Source organism: Euleptes europaea, chromosome 7 (genome assembly GCF_029931775.1).
Source record: "Euleptes europaea isolate rEulEur1 chromosome 7, rEulEur1.hap1, whole genome shotgun sequence".
NCBI classification, from domain to species: domain Eukaryota; kingdom Metazoa; phylum Chordata; class Lepidosauria; order Squamata; family Sphaerodactylidae; genus Euleptes; species Euleptes europaea.
In genome coordinates, this window is record NC_079318.1 from 53,102,171 (window position 1) to 53,120,186 (window position 18,016).

The 18,016-nt window shown below is 44.0% G+C and overlaps 1 protein-coding gene across 1 annotated transcript in view; it reads left to right on the forward strand.

Annotated features, from left to right (window-relative positions):
• The first annotated feature begins 1,283 nt into the window (after positions 1–1,283).
• The window catches only part of LPGAT1 (lysophosphatidylglycerol acyltransferase 1), a 75,566-nt gene continuing 58,833 nt past the window's right edge, over positions 1,284–18,016 (forward strand). Inside the window, exons 1-2 of the mRNA XM_056853828.1 lie at positions 1,284–1,299; positions 3,675–3,942. Coding sequence (XP_056709806.1) covers positions 3,705–3,942 — 238 coding nt within the window. The 5' untranslated portion in view covers positions 1,284–1,299; positions 3,675–3,704. The remainder of the gene's footprint in view (positions 1,300–3,674; positions 3,943–18,016) is intronic.

Genomic DNA, 18,016 nt, shown 5'->3' on the forward strand with positions numbered 1-18,016 from the left:
TGCTTGACTTGGGCACTGGACTTTTGCCCTGGAGTATAGTCTTCCTATAGGGTTTTGGGGTGCAATTGAGAGGAATTTCCATGCTTGAGTTGAACACTTGACTTTTGCCCTGGAGTGTAGTCTTCCTATGATGTTTTGGGGTGCAATTGAGAGAAATTTCCATGCTTTGAGTTGAGCACTCGACTTTTGTCCTGGAGTGTAGTCTTCCTAGGCGGTTTTGGGGTGCAATTGAGAGGATTTCCCCTGCTTGAGGTGATGGTGGAGATAGGATTAGCAGCCGCCTGAGGACTATCCCATCCCCATCCCACCTAGCTCCTAGAGGAAAGCTCGGAGGTTGTTCCCTTTGGTCAGCTGGAGATGCTGCTCTGTTGGCAGGCATTTCCCTTGGGATAACTGGTCAAGGGGAAACTAATCTCGGGTCTCCCTGAGGTTTTGGAGGTTGGGCGAGGCTGCCTGCCGCGTAACTCAGGGTGCATTCCTAAGGAGCGTGACTCCAGCCTCAGCCCGTGGAAATGAATGGGCTTAGACGGGAGCCACACTCCTGAGCAATCTTTCCAGTTTCGAGGGAGCGCCCCGACTTCTCGGCTGGCCGAGAACGAAGGAGGTGCAAAAGGGCAGCCACGGAGTTGCCCCTACTTCGCTCTCCCTTCGGACGGGGCCTCGAGTCCCCCCTTTCCGGGGCTTGACCTTTGCAGAGATCACGGTTCCTCCCCCCCTTCCCAACAGGTGACGGGGCAAACGCTAAGCGGAGCCTTGCAGCCGACGCTTAAGCCTTGCTTAGATGCCAGTGAAGGCTTGTGTTGTGCGCTGGAGCCTTGCCCCTTCTCCCCCCGGAGAGGAAGGCGCGCTGGGCCCGGAGAGCCTCCTTGGGCGGCGGGGGGGGGGAGGGAAGGGAAGGTAGCGGTGGATTCAGGCACAAAGCGGAACGAGGCACCGCCTTGCTGGCGCTTCCGATCCCGGGGCCGCCGCCGCCGATGCCGCTCCTCGCCGGGTCACTCCCAGCCCGCCTTTCTCCCCGCAGGCAGCTGCAGAGGAAATAGGGAGCCGCCGAGCGCTCCCAGCCCGTTACGTTGGGGCCGGGCCAGCCACCTCCGTGTCCATGAGCCCGCCGCCCTCCCGCCAGAGCTGCTGCCGCCGCCGCTACTGCCGCCGCCGCTACTGCCGCCGCCTCCTCCTCCAACGCCAGCAGCCGCCGACCCGGGCGCACCCCGCCGCCCCCGCCGCCCCCGCCGCCGCCCCCCCCGCCGCCGGGCCCAGCTCCCCCGGCCCTGCCGCCGCCTTCCCTCTGCGCAGCAGGAGGTGAGTGGAGCCGTCCGGTTGGCTGGACTCAGCCTTGTGATTCGTCTTGTATCCCTCTAGTTTCCTCCTCGTGATTTCCCCTCTCATCTACAGCCTCTTTTTTTTTAAAATAATTTTTTATTCCTTTTTATAAGTAGACAAAAAGTAAAACAAAAATAAAATAATTCAATACAAAAAAACATAACAAAAAGTGTGTGTGTGTGTGTATATATATACACACACACACTTTTTGTTTATATATATATATATATGTTTTATACATATATATATTTTATATATTTTTATATATTATAAATATATATATATAAAATTTTTGTTTATACACACACACACACATATATACACACACATATATATACACACACACACAAAATCACACAAAGAGCACTATTACCTCCATTGCTAACACATAATAAACTATCCTTTATAAAATATATAGCGCCCAAGTCTCCACCACCCACCTTTGTGCCCTCCACCCTGGGACTTCCGGAGTGGTGTTGCAACAGTAATTAAAAATATATATTATTATATTGTCGAAGGCTTTCACGGTCAGAGTTCATTGGTTCTCGTAGGTTATCCGGGCTGTGTGACCGTGGTCTTGGAATTTTCTTTCCTGACGTTTTGCCAGCAGCTGTGGCAGGCATCTTCAGAGGAGTAACACTGAAGGACAGAGACACTGTCCTTCAGTGTTACTACTCTGAAGATGCCTGCCACAGTTGCTGGCAAAACGTCAGGAAAGAAAATTCCAAGACCACAGTTACACAGCCCGGATAACCTACAAGAACCAATATATATTATTATATTTACTTATTAACATATAATATATAATATATAAAAATATATATTATTATATTAACTTATTAACAACACTTTAATCTATAATTCCTTAACTATACCTATAAAATCAATTTTTGCCAATTTATCCCAATACGCAGCGGCCTTAGTGTTCCCTCTCTTTACATCCCTTTCCTCTTTAGGCTTCCCTCCCCTTTCAGCTACCCATTTCCAATCAGTAATTGTTCTATATGTTTGATCTAATTCCTTATTTACGCTTTTTATCAATTTTATATTAGGTATTGATCTAATAATGTTAGATAGGACAAGAATATATTAATTAAAATAGTATTGGGATTAGTTCCGTTAGCAAAAGTTTATACAATTTATTTTTAGATGGGAGAGGGGGAAGTCAATTTGTGGTTAATTTAGTAATATTTGATTCTTTAGTGTTACTATTACTCTTTAACATTGGATATTGTTTTATATGTTGATATTTTAAATCAAGAAAATTAAAAAATTTATTTAAAAAAATAATTGTTCTATATATTTATCCCCTCCCCCTATTTCTTTCTATTTTACCCTACTGCCACCTAATATGGCTTTATTTCACTTGTAATCTACATAAGCAATCCCAGTTCTTCAGACATTCTGTTCATGTTTCCATAGTTGCCTGTTGGCTGCCCATGTTTGTTCTTGTTTTAGCACTATAGAAGAGCTTAAATATCTCTCAGCTGTTGGTGTGACCTATGACAAACCACTCATTCCTTGGTGGGGAAAAGCAGGGGGGATTCTTTTCCTCAAACCGTCCTTTGGTCACATTCCAATGTTGTTTAAGCAAAGGGAACTTGTTGTTCTGCTAGCCTCTTACAAGACTGAGTAATGATGTACTCAACATATAGTCTGCTCACTTCGTTATATATTGTCATATATATGTGTGGCTCACGAAAGCTCATACCCTACCAGAAAATATTTTTGTTAGTCTTTAAGGTGCTACTGGACTCTTGCCCTTTTTGACTATTGTCAGTAAAGAACAACAAAAATCTCTAGTTTGTAGTGAAGGGGGTTGTGAGGGTTCCTTTTAATTTGTATAAGCATACACTGGCAATTAACACTAGTAATTCTCATTGGTAGTTTTCTGTGGCTTTTTGGGGCACTTTTAAAGTAAGGTTGGTTGTATTCTGTGTAGCAGGTTAGGATGAAAGGTTAAGACATCTCTTTCAGCTGAAGATGGCAAAGACAGATATAACTTTTAATTGAGGTGTTGTGGCTTAGTAGAAGAGTGCATACCAGTCTCTGGCATTTCCAGCTAAATGATCTCAGGCAGCTGGGAAGGATACCTCTACCCTGGAGATGTGCTGCGAGTCAGGATAGACCATATTGAGCGAGATGATCCAATGATCTAACTTGGTATAAGAGAACTTTGTATGATGATATTCACATATGAAGGGCATGTGTGTGAAATAGGCCCGTCCTTTGTAACAGTGACTGGACACTTTCAGAGTAAACAGCCCTTTGTTTAAAGTAAAGCCTGTTAGTTGTTAGTAAGAAGAAAGCAATGTTCTTTGTGTTGAATAATTTCTCTCTTTCTTATCCTTTAGGAAAAGACTACCGACCCCAGTGTGAAGAGAATGGCTGTGACTTTAGAAAAGGCCCGAAGGGCGGGCTGTATGTTTCTGAAAGCACTCTTAAGATTTGGCTTCATGGTTGCTAATAACCTTGTTGCTATTCCGTCCTACGTTCTATATTTAATAGTACTGCAACCTCTCCGATTGTTGGATAGTAAACGGTTCTGGTATATTGAAGGAGTATTATTTAAATGGCTTTTAGCTATGGTGGCATCGTGGGGCTGGTGGGCAGGATATACAGGTAAGAGCAATTTATTTGAAATTTACTTGAAATTAAATGTACATGTATACAGGAATAAGCCTGTGGGCTGAAGTACTGTTGTGACTGATGAATGGCTTTTCAAATGTTTTCATGTGTTCCTTTAAGGATATGTACAGTATATGTCAAGACAGGACATTTTGGAGGACTTTCATTCATAGGGTCGCCATGAGTCGAAAGCGACTTGACGGCACTTAACACACACACACACACAGTATATGTAAAGTGAAACAGCTTAATCTGCAATCCTAATGTTTAAAATATTTATATCCTGCCTTTCTACTAAAAAGTGTTTAAAGGGGCTAACCAAATCAGTTCCAATGAATGAAAGCACAAAATAGCCAATTATAAATTACCAATTAAATTATGAGCAGCTAAAAATACACAAATATACAAGGCAATATACATGATCCTTAAGTGATGTGTCCCCCTTCTCTTTCAAAGCCACAGAGTTGTTTTGGTATGCTGCTTAAAAGGAAGGGGAAGGTGGCCTTCTCATGGTAGAGAAAAAACTGAATAGGATTTACATGACTAAGACCAGGGTGTTGCAGAATCTATTAAAGCTCTTTAAAAACTGAACTGAAATTAAAGTATGTTAAAGCCGTTGATTGTTTTATTATTCAGGTTGGTGGCTTTAGAACGTTGAGGTTTGATTGTTCTTGGTCATCTTTGCTGAACAGTTGTGATGGCGTTGAATATGTTTTTCATTCTTATTGTTGGATGTGAGGCAATACCTGAGATAAGAATGGGACCATAACTTTTTAATGAAATGTTGGGTGCTTGTGCACTGAAGGACAAGAGCTCTTCAGTTTGCACCTCTGGGCATGTTTACCTATGAACAGAGCAGCAGAGAACAAACTCAGCAAGATGTTATTCAGCCGCCCACCTAGCTAGCAGGATCTTCCCCAGTTCCTCCCCTGCCATCCTGTGCTGTGGATGTGGTTGCCCACTCATCTCTTTCAACAGAATTTAATTCTTTCATGGAGGTAATTGGGACATACTGGTTTGACTGCACAGTTTGTTTTTCCTAGCATCCTTTACTTCTTAATAATATCTGACTGTGGCATGCTTACTGACATTCAAAATGTATAAAGTTGTCATGGGTGCTACTACTTTCTCTTGGCTGTTTCTGTGGCATAGGTGAAATAATGCCATAAGATCTTTATATGCTTACACATCTCTTTCTTTTTTCAACAGTGGTGTTTCTATGGAAAGTACTCCCCTTAAAATTCCTATTATTTCTTGCTATTTTGTCAAGGGCTTATCTGTAGATCTTAGACATGGTGAGGGGGACTATGCCACTAAACTGCAATAAAATCTAAAAGCCCCTATCCCAAGTGTGTTTACAAGAAAATAAATTTTAGTGATGGCTCCTTCCTAGTCATTGTGCTTTGAGTTTCAGCCCTTCTTGGTACTGGCTCAGAATCCAGGTAGAATTATTTATCAGCATTGTGGCCAGCATGGTGTAGTGGTTAGGGTGTCAGGCTAGGACTTGGGAAAACCAGGTTCGAATCCCCACTCATGCCACGGAAGCTTGCTGGGTGACTTTGGACCAGTCACACACTCTCAGCCTCGGCCATGGCAAGTATTTGGATGGGAGACCTCCAAGGAATACCAGGGGCATGACACGGAGTGGCAAACCACCTCCGAATGTCTCTTGCCTACAGGGTCACCGTAAGTCAGCTGTGACTTGATGTAAAAAAAAAAATGTGGACCAAGAGCTGATGGCCTTAAAATACTGTAGTGGTAACCCTAACTGTGTGCCCTTCTAAGATAAAAACCTGTTTTCTTGGACATATTATAGGATGCAAATTCAGATTTTTTTCCAGGTTCTAAGATATTTCACGCAGAGCTTGCGCTGGTCAGTTAAGTGAATGTAAAATTAAATATGTTCAGTGTCTTTTCTCCATTCTGTCTAATACTCACGCGTGTCGCAAATAGTTCAAGAGTGGATCTGTTGTGTGTTAAGCCATCACGCATGAGACGCACCCCTAAACTTGAAAGTATTACAGTGCTTGAGAAATGCTTTCCTATTTACAGTTTTAACTTATTTGAACACTGTTGTCTGTGTTCAGGTTGTAATAGTTTTAAAGAAGTTTATTAAGAAACAACAGCAGGCTATCAGTTAAAGCCTTCACACACAGGTGAAATATAATGCTGTAATATATGTTAGGGATATGAAACCTGGTGCTATAATTGTGAAGTTAATGATAGCATTCTATTGCTTTGGGGATCCAGTATACTAATGAGAATGATAGTTAAAATTCAAGCAAATTGTTCTATCATAATGTGGTTGTGAGTAGTTCTGATAATCTGAATTATTTTACAGTCTAGTTCTTCTTGTTGACAGCAGTGTGAGTTCTTCTACATATGCTTGCACACTGTTCTGTGATCTGTATGCACAGTTTGTCTTGGAAATTGTGACAGACTGATGAGTGTTGCATTGAGGAAATTGGAGCTTTTGTTTTATAATATAAGAATTATTTGTGGTACATATTTGGATTAGTTTTTCTAACAGTAGAATTGACACCAATAGCGTCAATAAGATGATGTTGTCCTCTGGTTAATAGTGTGCATAAAATTTTTGTCGAGTGTAAGAAGTTGCATTTGTTTAGCAACCCCTGTTACATCTCTCTTCTGCATTTTTTTTTCTGAAAAGAAAATGAAGTGCATTTTCCCTTCTCCATTTTACCTAGTAATTTTTATCTAGACTGCATGTATTAGGTGACATTAGACTTGTTGCATTTCATAGAGGGAATAATGGTGAGTCTTTATTTGGTAAAGATTAAATACTCCAGAAAGCCAAACTAATCATATTTTTGCATTATTTAGGAATGGGTCCTATAGTGTAATATCAGCTCCTTTCCTTTGCATCTGTATCATATGCTTTACAGCTGTGGCATCAACTAGCAATGCCAAGCCTTTGCTTAACTCTGCAGGTGTCAACATTTATTCCTATGTGCTAAAATAGGAATTGAGGCCCTAATGGGAAATTCAAGATGACTGTTTCCTTACTTCAATTTTCCATCTATGCATTTAAAACTTTCATATCCCAACTCTGTGTTTCAAGCCTCCTACACCACTTACAGACATTTGAAATAAACAGTAACACCCGACATGATACAAAAGTTACATCATCTAATCAGTTAAAGCACCAGCAACAGAATTATCCCCCAAATAAATCATTTTGGCTTGGTGACTAGAAGACAGTAAAGTTTGAGCCATGCTAATGTTTTAGGGGAAGATGTTCTAATAGGGTACCACCACAGAAAAAGGTTCTATTTCCAGTTGTTACCTGCCTGATATTTGAAAGCAAGGGGATTCTGAACATTGTCTCCAAAGGTAGAGCTTAATGTGCGGTGAGATGCAAATGGGAAAAGCAGTCTTTCAGATACCCTGATCTCAAGCTGTTTAAAGTTGTATGGGTCAAAACATTAAACGAATGGGAATTCACTGGCAATCATAAAACACCACCAGAACATACCAGTGAGTCATGTTAAACAATTCATAGTATTCTGAACCAGCTGAAGTTTCCAAACACTCTTCAAAGGCATCTTTGCATTGCAGTACTTTATTCTGAAAGATACCAAAGAATGGATAACTATGGCAATGCTTTTTTTTTTTTATCCAGGAGGGCAAACTATGCTACTTCATGCTGTAAAAGCCACCTAATCACCGAGAATAAGGGTTGGATCTATTAGTACGTCTAAACTATGATCCTCAACTTTTAGGGACACTGAAACCCCATCAAAAGCAGATTAGGTACTATCTCTATGGTCACCTGAAATATGCAGTCAGCGGCCTCCATCATATATGAATCAAGCTTCAGTTTCTTGTGCGTGTGTGTGTGTAAAGTGCCGTCAAGTCACAGCTGATTTATTAGCCCTCCTCTGATTCATTAATCCGTTAGATATATTAGAATGAGTGATGTACAGAGAGATTTTATGTAGATACCTTTTGGGGTTTTCATGGCAAGAGACTAACAGAGGTGGTTTGCCAGTGCCTTCCTCTGTAGATAATTAATTTTATATTAATGTTTTTTATCTGTTTTTATTCTGTTTATAAATGGCCTGTAGGGCGACTGACTGACTGAATTCATTTATTGTAATTTTTTTAAAATGAAAAGTAGTAGAGAAGTTCCCTATGTATTCCTACTCTCTTTGACGGCTTGTTGTGGTTTCATGTAGATGCTAAATAGCATGGCATAGGAAACAAAATAGAGACCTATAGTGTAAATGAAAACATACAGTTTAGGGTCTTACTCCTTGTTTCTGATCTGTAGTCATTTTTAAAAACTTACTGCCCGTGTGTGGCAGAAGCTTTAAAAAAAATAATAGAATTATTGTGTGTGTAAAGTGCCGTCAAGTCGCAGCCAACTTATGGCGACCGCTTTTGGGGTTTTCGTGGCAAGAGACTAACAGAGGTGGTTTGCCAGTGCCTTCCTCTGCACAGCAACCCTGGTATTCCTTTGTGGTCTCCCATCCAAATACTAACCAGGGCTGACCCTGCTTAGCTTCTGAGATCTGACGAGATCAGGCTAGCCTGGGCCACCCAGGTCAGGGCAATAGAATTATTAACTTCTCAGAATTCTTAAGAAGCCATCAATATAGCACAGCTAACACAAATGCCCTACATTCTGACTGGCACTGCTGCTGAAGAAACCTAAAAGTAACCATTATTATTGCCAAACGTAGGAGATAGGGCTCAGAGCTAAATGGGGTAGGTGGCTTGTATGTACGTGCAGAGTTTTCTGCTTGTCTGACTGTGGTACTTTTACTTCCTAGTCTGTAGATGCATGGTTTCTGATATATTTTTGTGGGTGGGAGATGACACAGATGGAAAAAGTTTAAATAATGTGTGGCTTTTCTTTCCGTCTCCTAGAAGAGTTCATAGTAGAAAGCAGCCATTGCTATAACCATGTTCCATTCAAAATATGTCAGTATATAAATTCTCAGCTTTTTCACCTGCAATTATACGGTGAATTGGGCTAGCTGGAAAGGAAAAGTGCAAGGAGGAAGGATTAATTGTTTGTTTGTTATGATGGCTGTAGTTAGCTTTTCTTACTTTTTAAAGTATATAAAGCTAGGATATGGAAATATCTATAATGCACCACAGTTCTCAGAGTACCTATATCTGGAAATAGCCATTTTTTAAAAGTTGTTGCTCTGCAAACTATTTGAGGATTTTTGCTTATCTCGTTGGTGCAGGGCATGACAAATTCCAGGCACCAGATTGCCATAGCGCCTAAAAATTTCACTGTGGTGCCCATTATTTTTAGCCGTGGTTCTATTGCAGCATTTCTCAATGAAAAGTGTATAGCTTATTGACATAAAAATATATTTTGTTGTATGGCATAACGATACGTGTGCATAACATTCTAGTCATTGCTTGTTTATTTGTGATTTTTGCACCATCCAGCATAGATGAATGAAATCTTTTCTTAACCAGTTGTTTTCTATATCACCTCCAATACTCAATTAAATGGAGCTTTAATGGAATTACCAGAAATGTGGGAGAAGTTAGGCTAGGGAGGGGTTAGCTTTTTTGTTGTAGCCATGACAACCAGGGTTATCCCTGTATTATATACAGCACTTTTGCCATAGCTTTAATAAAATTATGAGAAACTGTGTAGAGGTTAGGATTAGATTTTGTGGTAATAATAATTAGAAAATAGTAATATATGAAACTCTGAATACTGAAAAATGAGTCTGGTTCCTAGAGCCAAAGAAAACTTGTTCCTTGTGCCAGATGTCTGTCTGTGAACTTCTTGATGTTAGGTTTGATTCCTGTTTACTTGAGTCCCAGGGAAGAAATTTAGGGACTTGCATCTTATTCTCAGATTGGGGTCAGCAATCTGGAAGAGCCCTGTGGCGCAGAGTGGTAAGCAGCAGTACTGCTCTGCTCACAACCTGAGTTCGATCCTGACGGAAGTTGGTTTCAGGTAGCCGGCTCAAGGATGACTTAGCCTTCCATCCTTCCGAGGTCGGTAAAATGAGTACCCAGCTTGCTGGTGGTAAAGGGGAGATGACTGGGGAAGGCACTGGCAAACCACCCCGTAGACAAAGTCTGTCTAGTAAACGTCGGGATGTGACGTCACCCCATGGGTCAGGAATGACGCAGTGCTTGCACTTTTTAGCTTATTCTCAGATTGGGGTCAGCAGTATCCGACAACTTTTCTTTTATCTTGTTTTATGTCAAAAACCATTGCACGTGGAGAAGAGGCCTGCCTAAAGTTCTGAATGCCTTCCTTTTTACCCTTCTCCCTAATTCTGAGTGCCCCTTTAAGATTTGTCAGTCACCCCCTGAGGAGGGCAAATGGCCCACGTTAAGAATTGCTGGATTAGAAGAAGTGGCATTACTTCCTTGTAAGCTTCAGTGGGACCTCTCAACACTCTGAAAACCTTTCCAATAGTTTTAGAGAAGCTGTCTGCAAACCTGATAAGAGTGTGTCTAGATTTTTAAAGGGGCCTTCTTTTTATTATATCAAATGTGGGGCAAGGGCACACACTGAGATGGAATGGACAGTGCTTAGGCAGACTTAAAGAGCCATGCATCTTTATTGTTAGCAGATGGGCAGGGCACGTCATTCCCTATCCAAAATACTAGAACTTGGAGTTCACCTCCTTTTTCAGGCTTTTGTGTTGCCCGCTGCTCATCAGTTGGGGTTTGTGACCTGCTGCATTCCAACTCCCCTGCTCTTTCTGATCAATGATGCTATGGATTTGGCTGCCTAGTAATAGACCATTAAAAGTGCTTTCATCCTTTTACTTTGGGCTACCCTTGGACCTCTCTTGTTTCTGGATCCTGGCTGGTTGTCAATCAAGTAGAATGTCTCTTCTGTTGTTCTCTTCACAAGCTCCCTCTGTCTCTCAAGAACTCTCCAGCTTTGCTTCAGATAGTCTGTAACACTGCATATGTTCATTTTAGTACACTGAATTCAGAGCTGTGACAATTATTAGCCACTGAGGGAAATGTCTGGCCTTAAGTGGAATGTCAAGGCAAGTGTTTCAGGACATGATTAAAGAAGGTAGGATTTATTTTGCTGCTACACTGAGTGGGGCACATCCGGCCCAACAGCCCACTATGGTTTCTTGTTTTCCTAGAGAAGCCACTTCCTGAATGAAAATGTGGCTGGAGGACTTTCCCGAGGTAAAGGAATGGAGAATCGAAAGCGAAAGATTTCTTCTCTCCCCTTCTACGCCGCAGCTGCCGATTGGTAGCTATTTATGCCACTCAGTTCTTTCCGATTGTTTTGTTTGCCTGCTAATTCAGTTTTTAGTTTAATAGTCTTTTTAGTCGGAAGATCACTTAGAATCCTGGGTGAAGGGGTGCAGAGTCTTTAGCCAATTTTAAAAAGATTCCAGTCATTCAGAATCGGATTAGTTGACAAAAGGGAGTTCATGTAACTTACTCAGATGTTGGAAATCGGGTTCTCTGTTATTAGTTTGTTCGGTGAAAGATAGAGGAGATCACTGCCTGTGATTCGTGGCGGTGGAGTTCCTCCTTGGCCTGCGGGACTTCAACCGACCCTCCTTATCAAGCAGCTCTTGTGGGAGGGGGGTGGATGTCAAACCGCTCTTCTTCGGCAGCAGGGGGTTGCCTGCATTCCGATCCACTATTTAGGATCGGAGTCGGGGCTTTTGAGGGGGGGGGCCAGTTCAGAATGCCACTTGGTTCCCTCGAGAGATCTTGGGGGACATGATGCTGGGATCAGCTCTCTACCGGAAGTCCACTCTTATATGACCTTTACCAGTCTTTAGAGCCCATTCACTTCCTTGGTTTACTGATGAGTTGAGGATAATGAAGCAAGTAGGCAGGTGACGACCACAAGCAGATAAATCTTATGACTACTGGTTGCAGTCCATATTCATGCTGACCATGTGCCAATAATGGCAATGAAAACTGCCTATTCTCCTCTCAGGCTCCAGGCGTCTTGAGCAATGGGTTATTTTCCTTGATCCATCCGGGGAAGGCAGGACTAAAATCAAACTTCCTGTCTTCCTGGCGGGAAAATAGCCTGGAGCAACCCAGTTTCCTCCTGCCTTCGTATGGGGAAAGTAGGTTTCTGACTTAGCTCTGTGCTTAGTCAACGTAGTTCAGTATTTGCTTCTCTTCCTTCCTGTCTAAAATCTTATAATTCTATCTTCCTAAACCTCTCTTACTCTCTACCCTCCCGGCCTCCCCTGTGTGTGTTTTCTGCCTTTTGACGGGGTTTGTTTTTTGCTGAGGAGATCGGGGGAGCGATCCAAGATGGCCAACTCCATTAAGCCTCGGGAGGACGATTTGTCGGTGGAGGATTACCAGCTAGGTCTGGTACAATCTGCCAAAGCCCCTCTCGATACTCCCAACGGCCGCAATAGCGAGCCCTTAGGGAATGAACCGGAGGACGCGCTGGAAAGCGCGGAGCCTGAGCCGCTGCAGGCAGCTCCAAAAAGGGCGCGAAAATCCGCGCCGGCAAGATACGGACCCGGGAAGAAGAAACGCGGCCCCAAGCCTGCAGGTTCTTCTAAAGTGATCGGCCACAAGGCGAAAGGGGGAAAGAAGCCTCATTCTTCCCCTATATCTGCGCCTGAAAGAGCACCCGCAACTCCTCCCGCGGCTGTCTCCCCTGTTCCAGTGGATGATTCCTCCAGGCCTGGAGTTGGTAACGAACCCCCCCCTCATGGAGAGGTGGGAATTCGCCATTTTACTCAGCAAGAAACGGATGATATGATTAATTATGCTTTGCAAAGACAATGGCAAGCTTTCCAAGCTTACCAATGCAGGATTCCCCCCCCTTCCCATGGGCGGTCCCCCCTCCTCCTCTCCCCCCCATGGGTTCTCCTCCCAATTCTTCTGTTCAGGCTTTTAGTGACAATCCAGGGGGACTTCCAGGCCCAAGTCAGATGATCCCTATTCAGGTTCAGCCTCAGCCCCCTGCTCCAAAGCAGTGGCCCACCAAGGCTGCATTAAAATCCAAGGGCCCTGAATTCCAATCTAGACAATTAGAATCTACCTTGTCTACTGAGTCAGATCCAGAGCTAGAGGAGGGCGAATTTGATTCCGATGAGGACTCCTCACACTCTGATGAACAACCTAATAGGCTTTTCAATGGGGATGACTACCAATCCTTACTGGCTAAGGCAATCCTAGCCTTAGATTTAAATGAAGAGGACACCTCTCCAGAGGAAAGCGGGCCTAAACTAAAACAAGGGGTTAAGGAATGTTTTCCACGTAAGAAAGCTCCCAACAATTTGGTTCCCTTTCCTGACCTGTTCTCTAGAACAGTTAGGGAAGAATGGGATAACCCTTCGGCCACAAAACAGGTGCCTCCGGCGATTAAGAAGCTATATTCATTGGCACCACATGCCATGTCTTTACTTAAGGTACCCCTTGTGGACGCACCAGTAGCCGATTTACAGAATCCTGGTCTCGTGCCTGAGGATGGTATGGGTACACTGAGGGACCAGCTTGACAGAAAGTCTGACTCCCTTACCAGGAAAGCCCATGAGGCTGCTGCCTTATCTATTCAGGCTAATGCCACCATGTCTATATTTGCGAGAGCCTCCTTTCTTTGGGTCAAGAAATTGATCCAATTGGTTCCTGATGATAACATCAGGGTCATTGGCGGGCTAGAGAGAGTCTTAAGCGCAGTAAGTCTAATGGCGGATGCCTCTTTAGACTCTATTTCCTTCTCTGCTCGCTCCATGGCCTCAATTACCGCCGTCAGACGGGCCCTCTGGTTAAGAGCGTGGCCAGCGGATTTTAGGGCTAAAACCACCCTTATGGCTTATCCCATTCAAGGGGAGAAACTATTTGGTGAAAAATTGGAAAAAATATTGATTGAAACAAAAGATAAAAAACACGTTATGCCCCGACAGTTACGTAAAGAGCAGAGGTCTGCTACTTACCAGCCCTTTCGTTCCTTTCGCCCCTCTAATAGGGGCAGGGCAGACTATAAGAGAGGATCATGGACCACTAACTTCTGTTCATTCCGCAGAGGCGGCCGATTCCAAAGACCTCAACACACCAACAGAGCCGATAAAGGGGACAAGTTCCCCAAAATCAACACACAGTGACGCCCAACCCATGGGCATAGGGGGGAGGCTTCAGTTTTTCAAGCAGGTCTGGCTGGCCTCCAATCCCGACAGCTGGGTTTCCAGGATAATAACCAATGGTTATCTTCTGGAATTCTCACACAAACCACGAGACCGTTTCATTTACTCTCCAATCTCCCTCAAGAGGGAGAAAAGAGACAGAACACTCAGGGCCATTCACCATCTCCAACATATCAAGGCCATAGAACAAGTACCCATGCAGGAGAGACATCAGGGAGTTTATATTTTTCACCGTCCCGAAGAAAAATGGGGACTGGAGAGCCATTTTGGATCTCAAATACGTAAACAGGAAGATCATTCGCAAACACTTCAGAATGGAAACGCTCCGTTCTATTGTGGAATCCTTACGTCCAAACACATTTATGACAGCAGTAGACTTAACAGAAGCGTACCTGCATGTACCTATCCATCCACATCACAGACGCTTTCTGAGGTTTGCAATTGGCCAATCCCACTTTCAATTCAGAGCCCTACCATTCGGTTTGGCTTCCGCCCCGAGGGTCTTCACAAAGATCCTTGTCACCATCATAGCGGCCATCAGGCAGGATGGAATCCAGATACATCCGTATTTGGACGACATCCTGATCTGTTCCCAATCCAGAGTCCTTTCTCTCCAACATACATCCACAGTAATGCAATCTCTCCAACAACATGGGTACTTGATCAATTTAAAAAAGAGTTCCATCACACCATCCCAATCCCTGATCCACTTGGGGGTCAGAATAGACTCTCAGGCAAACACCTTATCTCTCCCACCAGAGCGAATTTCCAAGATCACCACCTTGACATCAGTTCTCATCAAATCAAGGTCAGCTCGCCTAATGCGACTGGCGAAACTCCTGGGACTGATGATCTCGTGCATAGCAGTGGTCCCTTGGGCACGCCTTCACTCAAGACCTCTTCAATGGTTATTAAGGCTCTTTCAGAAAGATATAGCCAGGAAAAGGGACAAACTGGTCCCTCTTACCCAGAAAACAAAACAGGGCCTGCTTTGGTGGACACACAAGACAAATCTGCAAAGGCCCAGTCACTACATCCACGACGAACCATTACAAGTGTTCACAGACGCCAGTCTGGAGGGATGGGGTGCCACACTCAACAGGCGCATAGCCCAGGGGCGTTGGTCACCACACGAGACAAAACTTCACATCAACATTCTGGAACTAAGGGCAGTCAGACTAGCCCTAATAGAATTCTCCGAGTCCCTCCGAGGTCATCATGTCCTCGTGAGGACCGACAACACCACTACAAAGGCACACATCAACAAGCAGGGAGGGACAAGATCATCCTCCCTGCACCAGGAAGCAGTGGCACTGTTCACCTGGGCACAGACACACCTACACTCGATCAGAGCGGAACACATAAAGGGAGCCCTCAACATACAAGCGGACTGGCTCAGCCGCCAAACTGTAGACGAGGGAGAGTGGTCCCTAGAAACAGATGCCTTTCATCTCGTTACTTCCAAATTCGGTATACCGCAAGTAGACTTATTCACCTCAGGCGAAAACAAAAGAGTTCCAAGATTCTTCTCCCGCTACTTCCACCAGATGGCGGAAGGAACAGATGCCCTACTCAGCCCATGGCCAGCGGGACTGATGTATGCCTTTCCCCCACTACCAATAATTCCAAAGGTGCTAAGAAAGATTCAAAAAGAAAGAGCCAAGGTCATATTCATTGCCCCCTATTGGCCACGCAGACCGTGGTTTGCGACTCTCCTACAGATGTCAATACAGGAACCATGGAAAATCCCATCCCAATGGGGAACTCTTCGACAGGGGCCACTAGTTCACCGAATGGTTTTGCTTAACCGCATGGCTATTGAGCGGGGACTCCTCTTAGATAAGGGTTACTCACAGGAAGTCATAGAGACTATTATGGAAGCGCGGCGTCCAAGTACCCAGCGCATTTACAATGCTTCTTGGGAAGCTTACGCACGCTGGGCATGGAGAAAAAAGATCGACCCATTAAACCCAGGCGTGCAAGGGGTCCTTGAGTTCCTCCAAGAGTGAGTAAGGCTTAAATTATCAGCTTCTACTTTGAGAAGGCAAATAGCTGCAATCGCCACGGTAATTCCAAACTTAGAAGGGATGTCTATATCCAGACACAAGCATATAGTAGCCTTTCTGAAAGGGGTGTCACAAACCCAACCACCGGTTTCACATAGGTTCCCATCTTGGAGCCTTAATTTGGTTCTTAACGCACTGACATCTGCCCCATTCGAACCATTAGACTCAGTACCCTTAAAGTACCTGCGCATGAAGGTCCTATTTTTAGTAGCCATCACCTCTGCTAGAAGGATTTCGGAAATTAGGCCTTGTCTATCAGGGAAGGTCTCTGTGTGTTTCACAGGGATAAAGTGGTCTTAAGACCGGATCCGACCTTTCGCCCAAAAGTAAACTCTTCCTTTCACTCATCTCAAGAAATTAATTTACCTTCCTTTTGTCCAAAGCCCTCCTGCGCCAAAGAGCGCGCATGGCATTCTTTAGATCTTAGGAGAACCCTTAAGATATTTATCAGTAGAACAGTAGAATTCAGGGAATCGGATTACCTGTTTATAGGTATTTCCAACCCTAACAGAGGTAAGCGCATGTCAGCAGCAGCTATCAGTTATACCCTCAGACTCTGTATCATCGAAGCCTATAAGGCCACTGGCACACCAGTTCCAGAAGGCATAACCGCTCATTCCCTGCGTAGCGCGGCAACCACGGCTGCATTTAACAAACAGGCTCCACTAGAAGAAATTTGTAGAGCAGCAACCTGGTCCACAGTATCTTCCTTTATTAAACATTACAAAATCAATACATGGTCTTCCGCTCAGGCATCCTTCGGACGAAGGGTGTTACAGCAGGTGGTTTAAGCAGTTTATTTTCCCACCCGTTTGGGAGCTCTTGAAGGTCCCATTGCTCAAGACGCCTGGAGCCTCAGAGGAGAATGGAGCCTTGGATACCTACCGTGAAGGCTCCTTCTCTCCTGAGGCGAAGGGCGTCTTGCCCCCCCAAAAAATACAGCGGGCATTGAGATTAGTTTTCAGTCAACATAGGATACAGGCCACAGGCCTAACTTTCACAACCGTCCTGACTAGATTAGGTTTCTCCTTGAGGGATGGTGGGTCTCCTCCCCTTTCCTATCCCTCATATACTGTTCTCATTATTTGCACGTTCTGTTCTGATTGATTATGTTATCAGTTTTTCGGTTATAATTACTATCCAATGAGCTAGGTTAGTCGGGAACTGGGTTGCTCCAGGCTATTTTCCTGCCAGGAAGACAGGAAGTTTGATTTTAGTCCTGCCTTCCCCGGATGGATCAAGGAAAATAACCCATTGCTCAAGACGCCCTTCGCCTCAGGAGAGAAGGAGCCTTCACGGTAGGTATCCAAGGCTCCGTTTCTTAGCCACCATTGTGTCTGCGCAAAGCTGTCATTGTGAGCTCTTCCATTCTCCCATGGGGAAGCTTCACAACTGGTCCTTATGATACTAACTGGGGTAGGCCTGTAACTTGCTGTGGTATGTTAGGTGAAGACAAAATATTCATAATCTGGAAACCACTTTTTCAGTAATTCCGGACAAGAATGAATTTGTAGCCCTGTTGATTTGCAATTGCTTGGATGAATTTCAGTCATTGCAGCCCTAGGATGTGGACATGTTGCCTGGAGGTGCATGATTAACCATTTAGATTCTCGACAGCAAGTCAGGAGGCAGCAGCCAACTAGGTCTAGGTGTTGCTAATGCTTCTTTAAGCAAGGAGGAAATTCCCTCTGTTGTAAAGATGTGTTTTTGGGATCCAGATGACTTAAACAACTGCTGACTAGTGAGATAGATCCCCTTGGGGAAGGTGATAAAGTGAGTGGTAACTGCTCAGCTCTACCCATCTTGCTGGGAGTAAAGTGTAGACAACTGGCAAAGGCAATGACAAACCACTCCGTAAACAAAGTCTGCCTAGTAAATGTTGGGATGTGACGT